General features: G+C 53.7%; 9 protein-coding genes across 9 annotated transcripts; 6 read left to right on the top strand and 3 right to left on the bottom strand.

Moving 5' to 3' along the window:
* Positions 1 to 136: 136 nt before the first annotated feature.
* Positions 137 to 775, top strand: BAUCODRAFT_60840 (uncharacterized protein; the record flags this gene model as incomplete). Its single annotated transcript, XM_007673581.1, has 2 exons — positions 137 to 506; positions 630 to 775. The coding sequence occupies 2 exons, from the start codon at positions 137 to 139 to the stop codon at positions 773 to 775; spliced, it is 516 nt and encodes a 171-aa protein (XP_007671771.1).
* Positions 776 to 1,352: 577 nt separating this feature from the next.
* On the bottom strand, positions 1,353 to 3,691 carry BAUCODRAFT_175264 (uncharacterized protein). Its single transcript, XM_007673580.1, has 2 exons — positions 2,179 to 3,691; positions 1,353 to 2,115 (listed from the first exon to the last, which is right to left on the bottom strand). Exons 1-2 carry the CDS (start codon positions 3,468 to 3,470, stop codon positions 1,464 to 1,466), a joined length of 1,944 nt encoding a protein of 647 aa, XP_007671770.1. The 5' UTR covers positions 3,471 to 3,691; the 3' UTR covers positions 1,353 to 1,463.
* Positions 3,692 to 3,975: 284 nt separating this feature from the next.
* Positions 3,976 to 4,887, top strand: BAUCODRAFT_118342 (uncharacterized protein; the record flags this gene model as incomplete). Its single annotated transcript, XM_007673579.1, has 1 exon — positions 3,976 to 4,887. One exon carries the CDS (start codon positions 3,976 to 3,978, stop codon positions 4,885 to 4,887), a length of 912 nt encoding a protein of 303 aa, XP_007671769.1.
* Positions 4,888 to 5,082: 195 nt separating this feature from the next.
* Positions 5,083 to 6,365, bottom strand: BAUCODRAFT_175520 (uncharacterized protein). The gene is made up of 3 exons (XM_007673578.1): positions 6,088 to 6,365; positions 5,959 to 6,037; positions 5,083 to 5,908 (listed from the first exon to the last, which is right to left on the bottom strand). Exons 1-3 carry the CDS (start codon positions 6,270 to 6,272, stop codon positions 5,279 to 5,281), a joined length of 894 nt encoding a protein of 297 aa, XP_007671768.1. The 5' UTR covers positions 6,273 to 6,365; the 3' UTR covers positions 5,083 to 5,278.
* A 206-nt stretch (positions 6,366 to 6,571) lies between these two features.
* Positions 6,572 to 7,761, top strand: BAUCODRAFT_99931 (uncharacterized protein). The gene is made up of 2 exons (XM_007673577.1): positions 6,572 to 7,455; positions 7,523 to 7,761. The coding sequence occupies exons 1-2, from the start codon at positions 6,588 to 6,590 to the stop codon at positions 7,621 to 7,623; spliced, it is 969 nt and encodes a 322-aa protein (XP_007671767.1). The 5' UTR covers positions 6,572 to 6,587; the 3' UTR covers positions 7,624 to 7,761.
* A 323-nt stretch (positions 7,762 to 8,084) lies between these two features.
* On the top strand, positions 8,085 to 9,549 carry BAUCODRAFT_144233 (uncharacterized protein; the record flags this gene model as incomplete). The annotated part of the gene is made up of 3 exons (XM_007673576.1): positions 8,085 to 8,777; positions 8,828 to 9,395; positions 9,464 to 9,549. 3 exons carry the CDS (start codon positions 8,085 to 8,087, stop codon positions 9,547 to 9,549), a joined length of 1,347 nt encoding a protein of 448 aa, XP_007671766.1.
* Positions 9,550 to 9,719: 170 nt separating this feature from the next.
* On the bottom strand, positions 9,720 to 10,752 carry BAUCODRAFT_127725 (uncharacterized protein; the record flags this gene model as incomplete). Its single annotated transcript, XM_007673575.1, has 4 exons — positions 9,720 to 9,891; positions 9,949 to 10,558; positions 10,612 to 10,683; positions 10,739 to 10,752. 4 exons carry the CDS (start codon positions 10,750 to 10,752, stop codon positions 9,829 to 9,831), a joined length of 759 nt encoding a protein of 252 aa, XP_007671765.1. The 3' UTR covers positions 9,720 to 9,828.
* A 557-nt stretch (positions 10,753 to 11,309) lies between these two features.
* Positions 11,310 to 12,637, top strand: BAUCODRAFT_144231 (uncharacterized protein; the record flags this gene model as incomplete). Its single annotated transcript, XM_007673574.1, has 2 exons — positions 11,310 to 11,522; positions 11,579 to 12,637. 2 exons carry the CDS (start codon positions 11,310 to 11,312, stop codon positions 12,635 to 12,637), a joined length of 1,272 nt encoding a protein of 423 aa, XP_007671764.1.
* Positions 12,638 to 12,796: 159 nt separating this feature from the next.
* Positions 12,797 to 13,958, top strand: BAUCODRAFT_28931 (uncharacterized protein). The gene is made up of 2 exons (XM_007673573.1): positions 12,797 to 13,661; positions 13,734 to 13,958. The coding sequence occupies exon 1, from the start codon at positions 13,271 to 13,273 to the stop codon at positions 13,574 to 13,576; it is 306 nt and encodes a 101-aa protein (XP_007671763.1). The 5' UTR covers positions 12,797 to 13,270; the 3' UTR covers positions 13,577 to 13,661; positions 13,734 to 13,958.
* The last annotated feature ends 673 nt before the right edge of the window (positions 13,959 to 14,631 follow it).

Here is a 14,631-nt window from a genome sequence, read left to right as displayed (position 1 = left end):
ATAGTTCAGGTAACAGACAGAAACAACACTAGGTTTTCGAGATATATTGTTATCTTCGCTCAGTTGCGACGAGGCGGTCTGAAGTGGTCTTTAAGCAAGCGCAATGGATTCAATCAGAACTGGCCTACGGCGCTTCATGGACGACAACGCGCCGTCGAGAGCCACAGCGACGGTCGGCACGCAAGTAACAGCCAATCTAGCTCTCCAGATAGCTCACAACTTGCGCTTCGCACACGACTGGACGGAGCTCCGCATACACTACGAAGGGTTCTCTGGAAGTGGCTCCCTTCCGCGTCCAGTCATTTCTGGCTTGCCACCAAAGCGACTGTATGTGCATCCAGACGAGCAGATTGAGCTGTTGGAGAAGCAACGTAAGCAAGGCAGTACGAAGCCTTTAGAACTTGCTCCGGAAAGGGAGTGGGTGCTGCCCAGTCAACTCCACGAGCAGTGGACGCTTGGGCGTTTCGCCGAAGTCTTCGATGCCCTCGATGCTATCCCATCAGTCAGTGACGGTGGGCCGTTGGTCTTCGATGGAGAAAACTCAACGGTCGAAGGCCCTCCGAATGCGATAGAGTCTGCACAAGAGGATTCTGTAGACGCGAACAAGTCTGATGTAAGACACACTCCAGCATCTGACGACCGAGCGACTGGCCATGTGACGAGTCACTGGCGAACAGAGCAACCGAAGAGGCTACTGCTAGCTACGATCGATACCGACAGCACCGTAGTCTATTATGTTCTGCATAATGGAATCGTGAAACCCCGGCAGAACTGACACACCTGCACTTGGCCAGAAATGAGTATGAGTCAAGCTCTTATTATGGCGCATCCGCCTTCTCAAGCTGCTTTCACCCTGTGGTGTGATTAGACACGGCAGATCCAGCAGGCTTCCCAAGAGTGGGAGCTGCGTAAAATCCGTCACCTTGCACGCTTCTTAGGGCCGCCCGGCCTTCTCCCCTGTCTACAAGCATCGTCTCGCCGCTTGTGGTAAGTGACTCTGCCCCTGTACTCAAGCAACTTCTCACAGGGAAGACACTGACAGCGCGTTGAAGCGGTCTAGGCTCAATACGGCCCCGCTCGGTTATGCGGACCACGCCTCTGAAACTGTGGACGTCACGTCCACGGCCGCGGAGACAGCGACTCGTCCATAGTACTCGATGGGACATGGCTGCAACAAGTGCCATTCCGATAGACCTAGCGTTGGCTCTTGATCGATAACCTTTTAGGCTAATCCATGCCATGCATCATTGATGGTCTGGCTCGACCTCGAATGTTCTTCGACGGAGATTGCTGCCTAATCCCGCCATGTTCGACAGCTTTGCGACAGGCGAGCCACTTGGTCATTTCCTGGTCGTCTCGGTCATTGCGGTCACGCAACGCTAGCAGGTTTCTGGAACCAGCAAAAGCGCTTCTTATGCATCCACAAGTTGAGATCGAAACATGATCGAGCTGTTCGCTCAACTCTAGGGTTTCTTCTTCCTGAATGCACCGTCAAGCGTGCTTTGACCACGGACTCGCGTGTGGGCCGACTTCGATGGCGACGCGTCCGAAGCCTCTCTCTTGACGCCTCTCTTCGGCGTCGCTGGTGCACGGTGCCTAATCTCAATTCCGTCTACATTGTCGAAGCTCATCATGCCGCCTGGCCCACCAAGGCCACCTTCGGTCGGACCTTCAGCATGGTCGTCAAAAAGCCGTTTCCAGGTCCCATCCAGCACTTGCGGACTCTTACCACGAAGGCCAACATGGTAGGCCGCCTTCATACCCTGGATGCAGATCTCCCTCTGAGTTGGGAAGTCGAACATTGGCTTTGGATACACTCTCGTGCCATCCCGCTCCTCTTCTTCTCCATCACCTTTGATCAACACGCCTGCTTTCTTCTGGTCCTGGACTGGCGCTTTGTGCGGCTCGTAGATGTATTTCTTTGGCATGTCCTTTAGTTCGGGCACATACTTCCGGATAAAGTCACCATTGTCATCCCACTTCCTTCCAAAGGCGATCGGACTATAACAGCGGTAGAATTGCGAGTAAAATGCCGTGCATGACAGCCATTGCCAGTTACCGATATTGCAGGCTGCTTCGTGGTCAATCAGCCATTCTTCGAACACCTCAGCACCTCTACAGGGATTCATGCAGTTAGCGAGCGGATTCAAATGCTTCTAAAGAGCGGCGCATACTTGCCTTTCCCACGAGATGTAGCAACCTCCCCGTGTCAGGAAGCACGCCACGGCATGACGAGCGAGGTGATGGATCCAGCCTTCGTACTTCAGCTGGCGCATAATGGCGTCTATCCACGGAAAGCCGGTTTTGCCCTCACGCCACCGAATGAACTCCCTCTGCTTGACTTCATCGTCGACCTCGTAGTCTCCAGTTATGAGTTTCGTGCTCACGTCAATTCTACTCGGTAGGTGCCAGGGTATGAAGCGGCAATGGTCATTGTTGTACGTCTGACCGAAGCTGTAACCTAGCGCTGCTTGAGCGGCAAAGTACATATCACGAAATAATAGCTGCCCAGTAAGGCTCGTTGGAGGTTCGGAGACAGGCCGCTTCGCCTTGCGGCGCCTCTCGACAATCTCCTCAATTCTATGATAGAAGTAGCGGCAGCTCAAGGCTCCGAAGTGCAGGTACGGTGAGGTTAAGCACGTAGCTTGCGGTTCGAACGCAGCCGGTGAAGTCTTGGGCTTCTCGAACGTCCCGGTATAGTCTTCATCCGCGAGTATGATGTGAAGCTTCCCCAATACAACGCTTTCGCCACCGCGGTGAGGAGTGGTTGCCGCCTTCAAGCCGAGCTCCTTCAGAGTAGGCACCGAGTAGTCGCCGTTCGGACCAGCTATTCCAAAGCTATACGATCCCTCATCAGCGTCGCGATATTGCTCGTTGATGTCTGGTTCACTTGACGGTCGCTCCTGTTTGATGTCAAGATTGGTATCTCCAGGGTTGGGTATACTTTTCGGTGGCTCGATTGGGAGCGCTATATCGCCCACTTTTGACCCAGCGGACTGCAACTGGCTGATACTCATGGTTGGCTTTCCATTGTGTGCTTTGACAATATCATCGCTATCCCACAGTGTCCGACCGGACTTTACGATGACTTCCACGCCAGCCTTCCTCGCAGACTCAACGACCTGCTTGTCCCGCTCTCTGGCATACGCATCAGTGTCTTTCTCAAACACTATATGCGTGATCCTCCACGCTGTGAACAATTTGGAAAGTAGCGTGACAGCTGGCTCGCGCAAGACAAACAGCTTGCTGTTCGGGTTCAAGTTCGTAATGCTCCTAGAGACATCGTTCATACAATCAATCAGGAACTGCCAGCGGTTGTTTCCGACACGCGCGTGGTAGACGTAATGCGGGTCCCAACACCAGATCGGGTAGAGTACTTCAGGCTGCAAATCCAAGGCTGCTTTCAACGCCGGGGAGTCGTGGAGGCGCAGATCGGTCCGAAACCAGTATAAAACCCGAGGTTTGGACATGGTGAGGATCAATCAATTGAAAGGGGGCCGAAAGGTCACACGAACGTGTTATAGATGAGGCGAAGGAGGACAGACAGAAAGGCGCCACTTAACTTCTGGACGCTCATTGGAGCGCATTGCAAGTAGAACCGATCTAAGACGGGATCTGGGGAAGCCTTTGCCTGGTTCCTGGGTCAATGATGCAGGCACCGCACCGCACAATGCAGGGACTTCGCGAACCCGCTTCGTTCCACTGCATCATCCATATCGGCGTCACGAGGCACATGTTCAAAGTGCCAGACGGCTGATATGGAAGGTGTTGCTAGAAGAGGAGGATAGCAGGGAGAGCAGCTTGCATTGATCGGCCTACGAGCGTGTCAAAGCCTGCAACTTTAGCCTTCATTCTTGCATCATGCGGCGCGTGAAGCTGGCTTGAGCGCGTCCCCGACGCCGACGCCTCCCGATGTACAGTATACGTCGGAGACGGTGTCAGCAACTCTTCGGCACCCGCACCATACGGCGCGCGATGGTTCATGTTGCACGCAGCAGAGCTGATAATGGCAACTTCTCCACGGAAGAAGTCCGCAAATCATCAAAGCCATGCCCATCTACCAGTCGGCTCATCGCTTTCTCCAAGGGTCACTACAAGGAGCCACCGAATCTGGCAGGAGGTTTTGCAAGCCTCAATATAAGCAGCGAGAAGCCTATTCGAGCGAACTTGATAGCGGACAGTATCACAGAAGATACTTTCCGAATCGCACTGGAGACGTGGGCCGACAGCGTTCTCTATTCTGCCAGCGCCACCTGGATCGAACATAAAGCGAATGCGCGAGACTGTGTCTTTGGTCAATTCGATACAAACTATGATGCTCGAAAGCCGACTGCTTCGCCGCGAAAGCGAACAAGCCATCTGCAAGCGGCGTCCAAGAAGAACGCACAAACGTTTTCTTTCCCGCGCGCCTACAAAGAGCCACCAGAGGTTATCTGCTGGCTTAACCGTCTGGATTTACCAAGTGGTCCTGATTACAATTATAAAATCCGAGCTTTTGCTGATGCGATTGATAACCGAGGCTTCACCGGACATCTTAACACTTGGGATGATGACGGCGGGCTAAACGGTGCGGCAATGTGCTGGATCGCGTTTCCTAAGCAGAAGAGGCATGTCGACTGCGGACGGTTTAGCACCAATGACATTCGCAAGCGAACGAATCCGCGGGAGAAGACCAGCGGGACGGTAAAATTCAAGCAGCGGTTCCAGACCGTTCCAACCGTGCTTGCAGCGTTGAGTATGCTCGATGCTGCTGGCAACGCCGACCTGAGGGTGAAAGTCCTCATCACAGACGTAAAGTATGATGGTTTCCGGTGGTCGCTGGAAACATGGGGCGACAGCACCCTGTATGCGGCTTCTGCGAGTTGGATAGCGCTGGGATTTCCCTAACATATCTGAAGCTAGAAGTGCAAATCACCCGGTCGCCCTACCGACAATGTCCGACTTCAATCCAGACGGAGGCAAGAAGTACAATGTACGTTCGGAGCTCTAGAGTATACACGCCGAGCATTGAATCTCGCCGGCGCAGACACCATGCAGGCGACAACAGCTAGCGGATTGGCAGCGGACGCCTTTCGTGATATGTGAGCTGGCATCACATCGCCCAAAGCGGTTCGGAACACCTCACTGAAAGTGGTACGCGGTAAATCACGCGTCGTGGCTTGGAACTAGTTGCGCAATGCTGCAATAGACGTTGCGGAGGCTGTGGCAATATCCCCACTATACCACCTTCACTACCAGTTCTATCCGTTCAAGGTGTGCGGCGACTGCGTCGCGGCCATCACACGTCCTTCTTACCAAAGGCACAGATTTCTTCCATACAATCGATGAACAGCATGTCCGCAGAAACCTTATGCGTCCGCTCCAGCTCGGTAGGCTCTTCACTGAGATCATTCGGCGCCTTGTTCGCAATAGCTTTTATGTTGAGATCATCCAGCATCTCTTTGATTACGCCCATCATGGTCTTAGTCTTTGGACCACCGGAACCCCGCCCACCTCTAGGATCGCCGCCGTAGCGACCCCAGTAACTCGTCTGAAGATCCTCGCAGAAGTACAGGCCGCCTGGCTTCACTGCCTTCCAAAGGTGGTTGAGTGAAGTGATCTGCTGTGTCATACGGTGTCCACCGTCGTCAAGGATGATGTCGAAATCCATTCCAGCCTCCTTCATAAACCTGTTCAGGAAGGCAACGTCCGCCTGATCGCCGCTGAAGATGGTCGCTCCAGTGGTGGAGTTGGCCCACTTGGCCACGCATGCGGCATCATATTCAATGTAGTAAAGATCAACTCGGGGGAAGTACTCGAGCCAAGTGTAGAAGGATTTACCCGGCCCGTAATGCATATCGCATCCCAGGCCGATCTCAAGCATCTTCAGTGGTCGGTCCCGCAGTGACGCCAGGTACTTCTCGTACATCTGGCACCCACCGTCAGCATTGCTACGGCGAACGAAGAAGCGCAGCGTACGTGGTGGTACTTGTGCGTCGTCACTTTGTCCGTTCCATACGAAAGTGCCACCTCGTAGAACGACGGTCTGTTATCCTTCCTGCAACACCGTTAGCCACGCCTGTCGTACCCGGACGTTCACTCCACCACCTTGCAGAAGCTGTGCTCGAAGCTGGCGGCGTGTAGGAGCCATCCTTTCCGACGCTGTCTATGGTTCCACGCCATGCATAGGACACCGAGTCATTCTCGTGCAAGAAGGTTGCCACAAACAGCAGTAAGCCAATCGTGGCCAGGATGTATGGCGCTCGATTAGCTTGTAGTATCGTCGCCGTCATTGCATCAAGGTGCCTAAGTTGTTAGCTTTGAAGATCGAAGGTGAAAGACTGGTGTGCTCGCGCAAGGGCGTAGTCACGAATGACATTCCAGCTATTGGCCCTACGCGCATCCCTGGCTATCGCGAATCTCACGTTGGGCATGACTTGACTTGATTTCCACGAGCTCGACAGAAGATTTGTAAATCCATGGCTCTCAACGAAGCAGCGGACATTCGGGATCAAGGCTTGGCCAGAGTTGAGCCCCCATGCTGCGATCATGCCGACCAGCCATCGCCTGACGATGAGGAAGGTGGACTGCGCGCCAACGAGCCACTGATGGGAGCTGCTGTTGACGCAAGCCTGAAGGAGGACCGTGTCTGGCGTGATGATGGGCGAAGAAGCAGAGGCAACCTCGTGGAAGGCGTTCAGACGTTCATTGCCGTCTTGGCGATGGTGCTGACCGTCGCCGCGCTGGGATGCACCATTATGTGGGAAGCATACCAGATAAGCGGTTCAGAGCGTACCGGACGGGTTGCCATTCTGGACACTTCATACCGTGCAACCTCATCCGACTTCGACATCGTTGTGAACATGTACCGCGAGAACCCTGACGGCGTCAACAATACTCTAAACCGCATTCTACGCACGATACCGCATAGATCGCGGATCTTCGTATATACCAAAGACGAGCAAGCGAACATTGAATCGCTGAGGTCGCACTTCCCGACTGCAATTATTGCTCAGGGTCCAAATATCGGCCGCGAGGGTGAGACATACCTCCACCATGTTCTCACCCACTGGGACGACCTTGGCAAACATACAATGTTCATCCAAGCCGAAGTATGGGAGTTCGAATCCGTCCTCGACCGTATCTCACGCTCCTTCTCCGCTCGGACCGGAATGCAGATCCTTGGCTCTGTATCCGAGATCTGCGACTGCCACCAATGCGCAGACGCATATTGGCAGGATTCTGCCGGCTTCGTGCCGCACTTCTACGAGCTGGCGAACAACTCTGGCAATATTACGGAAACGAAGAGAGGCTGCGGCTGGCTTATGTTGTCGTACAAAGGCCCATTCATCGCGTCAGCAGCGCGTATTCGGGGCTCTGGCCGTACAGTCTTCGAGTTCCTGAATGATAGTATTGCGGATCCGGAGAGCTGGGCGCATCAGCGAACGACGTGGGAAAGCATGCGTGTTGGGATAGGTACAAAGAGTAGTCCATAATCCCTGCTCTGTGTTCGAGACCTCGCTGACCGTGAACGGTATGGCAGATAGTATGAATGCTCCGTCGATCGGATATTCGATAGAGCGGCTATGGGCTGGCATCATGCAGTGCGCAGATTGGACGTTGCAGCGCGTTGCCCTACGATGATGAGTGGGTTCCGACGGAAAGGGGCAGTGTTGAGGGGTGGAGGCGACTGTCAATGCCTCGATGACATTGACCATGGTGAAATTGGATATAGCCATAACGGTGCCGGATAGCTTGTGTACTGTTGATTGTTACCTGGCCGGTTACAGCGCTCGGAGTCTGGCGCGATACAGCGTCACAGCCTGACATACGGGTCTGGCGACTCCGCGTTCCCACCGGCGGAAGGATAAAGGTGTTGCGACGCCACTATATGTCCAGGATATAAAGTGCTAGTCCCATGGTGGAAGACACGTCGCTGCAAGTACGGTTAGGTCTACAGTCAGTTTCTACGGCGCGAAGAGGCACAGATCGTGCGGTCACCCCTTGCTGCCCTACTGCCAGATGATCAGGCCGGTGGAATGCCACGGCACACTCCCTGGAGAGGTTTTCTCACTTCCTCTCGGTTATGCTACGCCGATCCAGCCATGGAGCTCTACACACTCTATTTTGGAGCCATGCTCTCCCTCAATGGTGTTGCCCTGTACTATCGCTATCAGCGCGCCAGGCAAGAAAGTGTTCAAGAATCGATTGCCCTCCCAGAGACCACGTACAAAGACGCCGCAAGCCACTTCAGGACCACTTACTTCGGTGTCTATATCCTTGCAACCGCCGCAGACTGGCTGCAGGGACCGTATTTGTATACGCTGTACAAGGACTCCATGGGACTTCCCGAATCAACCGTTGCGGCGCTGTTCACGACAGGCTTCCTTGCGGCAGCCATCAGCGCCAGCTTCGTAGGAACACTTGCTGATACATACGGACGGCGATCTGCCTGCATTGGCTATTGCGTCTTTTACTCGCTATCATGCCTTACGGTCCTTAGCGAAGATGTCCTGATCTTATTCGTTGGACGTGTGCTTGGCGGCATGAGCACGACGCTGCTCTTCTCGGTCTTTGAAACTTGGATGATTGCCGAGTATAAGAGACAAGAGCTGAGTGCGAGCGGACTCAAGCTTGGTGATATGTTCAGTATGTCGGTCATACTGAGTGGTGTCGTCGCAATCGCGTGCGGCATCATTAGTGAAGTGCTAGTGGAGGAGACAGAGACGAAGACGGCGCCATTCGTGGCCGCGATCTGTTGCCTAGTAACGGCGGCCGTCACAATCTCGAGAACATGGGTGGGTGAGCGTTCATCTTCGTGGTCTACATCAGCTGAGTATGAACGCAGTCCGAGAACTTTGGCACCTCAGCAGACGAGAAGGAAGGTCAGCCAAACGCAGCAACTCTACGCACTGCGTTGGCAGACAGGCGCATCCTCACTCTGGGCCTTGCAACTGCGATCTTTGAGGGCTCAATGTACCTCTTTGTGTTCTTCTGGGCGCCAGCGCTCAAGGCTGCCCGCGCTCAAACAAACCCATCGGTGTCAGGCCTGATTATTGCAGACACGACGAGCCTGCCGTTTGGGCTCATATTCAGCAGCTTCATGTGCGCAATGATGCTCGGCTCGCTGAGCTTTTCGGTACTTCGAATAACTAGTTACCAGGAAGTCAGCACGCTGCTTTTAACAACGATAGCACTCGCAGCTATAGCGCTCTTACTGCCCGTGCTGGCAAAGTCTGAAGCTTGTGTGTTCTGGAGCTTTGCTCTATTCGAGGTATGCGTGGGCTTGTACTACCCAACCATGAGCCGCCTGAAGAGCGAAGTGGTCGAAGAAGCCAGTCGAGGGAGAGTGTATGGCGTCATGCGGATTCCACTGAACCTCTTCGTGGTGATCGCACTTGGCTTGATCAAAGAAGGTGAGATCGATAGCCGCGACTGCCGAAGCCAGGTTTCGTCCGGGGGCACGTTCACTAACAGTAAGCAGGCGAAGGGTATCGTGATACTGTCTCTGCAGTATCCGGAGCGCTGCTACTCATTGCTTTCGCAGCGGTTGCGCAGTATCTGCAGTGAACAGCAAACGCCTGTAAGCTGTGTGGATCGGTACGAGCAGAGCCTTGTCAGTCAGTACAATGAGTTGATAGGCACGGTCACGAGACGAACGAATTCACCGGACGGTTCATCGTCTTGGCATGTCGGGTAGGCTCAGCTCTCGCGTGCTTATCAAAGAGGTTTTGGTGTCGTTAGTATAATTACACGCTACTCGTTCCCTTCAACTGAAATCGTGCGAATGGCGCAGGGTCCTCTGACTCTGCGAAGCAACGCTGAAGCGGCATGCGTGAGTTGGTATCATCAGAACGTTTCCTCTTCGCCTGCAGCTTCCGTCTCCGCCTCCTGCGGGATCTCAAAGCCTTCCTAGGGATGAAGTCAATGACGGCACTTTGTCTGCGTGACCATGAACGCCAGGCTTACCTCCGTTGAATACAGGATGGTCTGTATCTGCTTGAGAAGGCTGCCTTCGTCCTCCTCTAACGACGGTTCAGCCTCCATGGCTTGCTGAATGAGGAGTTCGATGTCCCGTAGCTTGCTGAAGTAGAAGTCCCTCTCCCTTTCTAGACCTTGCACCGTCTCCATCAACTCTGCGTTCTTCTGCTGCAAGGCCGAGCTTGCAGGTCCCCCGCCCGTTTGTCGACTTGTTGTGCGGGGCGTTGCGGTCGCTCCAGCGGCCATTGGTCTCCTTGCTCCGCTGTTTGCAGCAGCTGCGGCTGGTCGAGCAGCAGGCGGCGCAGAAGGTGTCGCACCAGCACCGGCGCCTTTCCGCCTACCCACCGCATCATAGTCTCCTCCGGGATAGTACTGATCCCAATACCGCTTCGTGAATTGCAGAAACTCTAGATTGTCTTGCATCTTGCACTTGACGAGTTGCTCAACGTGGAGCGGCCGGTCCACGTGGTGTTTGCGGAAAGTGTTGGAGAGGATCTTGAAATTCTCCAGGTACCCATACTCGGTATTGACATTGAATCGGACGCGTGACATGGGCACATCAAGGAAGATACTGTCGTAGATCTGGCATAGCGCGGCTCTGCACGCGGGATATCAGCCCGGTTGACGCTATATCCTTCATCAACAACCTACCCAGTCCCGCATTGCTCGACCTTGGTTATGTTGAGCTGCAGCAGGCCGTTCACCCATGCTAGCAGCTCTTGCCTATACATCTGTTAGTTCCCCAGCAGACATTATTGCGCTTTGCCTAGTGTCGTACCTCGACTCCCCCATGTTGGACGCAATAAGTTTGAATGGGCAATCAAACGAGGGTGATATGCACAGACAGAGACAGGGTTCGATGTGACAGTGTTGTCAGTAAGAGCGGTGCTAATCCAATATCTCACAGCTGGACGAGTGTGAATTCACGATGAAGCTCACAAACATTCAAGTGGGGCTGTTGGCGCAGGGTCGCAACGCGCTTCACGTGACCATTTCACGGCATGGTTCGACTCACCACACCATATCTATGTCGGTGATCCCAGCGCTTCTGGGTATACAAGATATTCACACTATGGCGGAGGGGGCAGATACAGCCCTCGTACCTTTCTTCCGGAATAGGAAGTTGCGGCCTCGGTCCAAATGACGCGATCGTTCAGGCTCAATGCACAATCTGGGGTAGAGGTAGAATCAGTCTCTGATATCAACGCAACAACAGGATGCACCTGATCGCGTCTGTCAGCTTCTCTAGATCCATCGCGGCACTGTCTTGCAGAAGGCTGAGGTACATACAACCTTCACTCGCTCCGGCCGTGGTATCTTCGTTTGTTCGCAGGTTCTCCGCATCCACAATGATTGCAGACCCATTCAAGCCTGCTAAGCGGGTGGCAGGCCAGCGGCAAGATGTTTGGAGTATCGTGAACGAGGCGGCTCAAGCCTCGCCAGTGCAACCCATCGTCAATATGGGACAAGGATTTTTCGGTTATAACCCACCGGAGTTCGTGTTAGATGCTGCAAGAGATGCTCTCAGTAAAGTAGACTGCAACCAGTACTCGCCAACCAAGGTAGTGACAACACTACTGTTACTGCTCTTGCCAACCTTACTGACAATATACAATAGGGTCGTCCACGGTTAAAGAAGGCAATCGCAGACGCATACTCGCCTTTCTTCGGACATAATATCGATCCGGAGAAGGAAGTGACCATCACCACTGGAGCCAACGAAGGCATGCTATCCGCTTTCATGGGCTTCCTCGAGCAAGGGGACGAAGTCATCGTCTTTGAGCCCTTCTTTGATCAGTACATCAGCAACATCGAGATGCCTGGTGGTAAGGTGGTATATGTCCCTTTGCACCCGCCCAAAGATGGCGCAATGAAGACCACGTCCGCCGGAGATTGGACGCTTAACATGAAGGAGCTTGAGGCTGCAATCACTGACCGCACTCGCATGATCGTAATCAACAGCCCGCATAACCCTATCGGCAAGGTCTTCACCAAGAGCGAGCTGCAGGCGATTGGCGACCTGTGCGTCAAGCACAACATTATCATTCTCTCCGACGAAGTATATGATCGGCTATATTACGTTCCCTTCACTCGCGTAGCCACACTGTCCCCCGAGGTGGCCAAACTCACCCTTACCGTCGGTAGTGGAGGGAAGAACTTCTACTGCACAGGGTGGCGTGTAGGCTGGCTTATTGGACCCGAGCATCTCATCAAGTACGTCAGCGCTGCTCATACCCGGATATGCTACAGTTCCGTTTCCCCTCTACAAGAAGCCACAGCCGTTGCATTCGAGCAAGCCGACGCTCACGACTTCTGGGAGCAGTCCAAGGCTGAGATGAAAGGCAAGATGGATCGCTTCAACCAGATATGGGACGAATTAGGCTTACCGTACTCTGATCCTCAAGGCGGCTATTTCGTGCTTGTTAACCTTGCAAAAGTCAGGTTACCGGAGGACTATAACTTCCCACCCCACGTAGCAAACAGGCCAAGAGACTTCAAGCTGAGCTGGTTTTGTATCAAGGAGCTGGGCGTCGCGGCCATCCCGCCGACTGAGTTCTTCACAGATGCAAACGCACACATTGTGGAGGACTGGCTACGGTTTGCGGTTTGCAAGGACGACGAGGTTCTGGAACGCGCGAAGGAGAGGCTGAGGGGTTTGAAGAAGTACATCCAATGAAGCACGTTGAAATCTCCTGATGGGCCAAACTCCGGCTGTGGCTAGGGCGTATGACCAACGGCGAGAGGACCGGCTGCTGTCAGCAACTGATGGCTTGGGCAGGAATAACGTGGACCGCAGCTTGCTTGATACTATCACCGCCAGCATAAGCGACCATGGCCTTCGCGGATTCGCCATAGCGGCAGCTTCCACTTGCAGCGGCACGTTGCGCTGTCAAAGTGTCGTTTGTGCCGAACTCTCTGCCGTTAAGTTGACGTGGGATGTCGGGGATGGTCCCAGTCACCAGTGGGATTGTCGAAGCCGTGTCAAGCGATCTTGTACAACGAGAACCGCCTTGTGCACGGCCGGGCTAGCATCGAACTGCGAGCGATAGAGTGGCTCATTGGTGGTGGGTCATTTATGCTCACATGCTTCCGACTCATCCCGTGTGTCCCTGAGTTATGACTTCTTCCCAACTTTATTTGGCGCATTGTAGTCGCTTAAGCATATCATGTGTCACCTCCTTGGCATGCCGCAAGTCAACCACTGTCGAAAATAAGCGAGTACATCTTCTCGCGCTATCCATGGAGTAGACTCGCTTGAGTGATGCCAGATGTGACTGCACACGTTCGGTGAGAGATAATGTTTGACAAAATGAGGCTGGAACAGATGTGGTTCGCGTTGCGCAACTCTCTGAAGCTGCTCCATGTCTGTCACAGTGTAGCTAATCCCAACCAGCGGTTAGGCCGGGAACAAATCGCTGGGCAAGACTGCTTTGTTTGTCGCCTATCGCGCGTCCGCAATTGCGCAATGAAGACTATCTACTCGCCGAACCTAGCGTTTAGCTGCTTACGAAGCAAAAGGGAAGTTCAGGCATTGCGAGCTCCATCGGAGTCCTGGCAAGGGTATGGAAGCGTGGGTGGTCTTGCATGTGACCGAGCTGTCCTGCGGGCAATCTAGCCTGTTCACAGAGATCTGCGATCAATGCCGAGCTGTTGCGACGGTGCAGCTTCTGAGTGTGTAGCGTAGCTGTGTCATCCTGCTACTACTGGCCGAAAGACGCGTCAGTCAGAGAACAGGGCGCTAGCTGCACCATTCCCCAAACACAAAACATTACCTGATTGCCGTCCATAATATTTGTTATCACATCCACCGACGCCATTCGGAGCGGGCTAACGAAGAATAGACGTTGAGATAGCCTTGCTGGAGGCCGTTTCATCAGCAGAGTAGAGTTCAACGATCGCTAGGACGTTCCGTTTACGAAGAGGGTTTCCGTAAGATTTTGCCGATCTCTGATCATAGCTAAATCACCTCCACGTCCTTCATGCTCCGTTACAGTAGGCAACCTTACGGGAAAACTGCAGCACTTGTGCCCACGACTCCAGTACGAGACTTGCCGCTCGTTCGGGCATCGTTGGGCGCGTGCCCGGTTTCATTGGTTCATACTGGTGAAAATCATTGTCCTACAGCCAATTGCAGGCCACCCCGCAGTGACTTGCGAGGCTGAAATCCTATTCACCCGCCACGGTCGGTAATGCAACTCGCGCATGATGCATGATGAGTTTCAAGCCTAGCTCAAGAGCTCGCATGGACCTTGCAGTTTTGAGAACGGTGAGGTTGGCTATCGAGATCTCAGACGGCGAGCAACAAGGTTCCGCAACGGGATCATGCCCTCGTGAAGCCGAGCGACAATCTCCGGACCATCTACCAAATCGAAGCCCACTAACACCTGCTTACTCAGTCCACCGGTTAGTCTGGGCTTGATCTGTGCCATAAATACACACAACCTCAGTACTGACAGACCGGAAGAGACTGGGTTAAAGCATCCGCAGTAACACTAGGAGGCCATGTCTGACAATCTCAAGCAAATCGTATCAAGAAGACGCAACTCTCGAAGGTAACTGGGTTACTTGCAGAAAACTAAAAGGTGCGGAGGGATCGACCAGTCCGAGCGTCTGCAGGTCGGCAGGGAGCCATTCGTGGAACAGCTTCGAGGAAGTTTCGGTTGCCGTTTG

Source organism: Baudoinia panamericana (genome assembly GCF_000338955.1).
Source record: "Baudoinia panamericana UAMH 10762 unplaced genomic scaffold BAUCOscaffold_1, whole genome shotgun sequence".
Classification (NCBI taxonomy): domain Eukaryota; kingdom Fungi; phylum Ascomycota; class Dothideomycetes; order Mycosphaerellales; family Teratosphaeriaceae; genus Baudoinia; species Baudoinia panamericana.
This window is presented reverse-complemented; position numbering and strand designations above follow the sequence as displayed.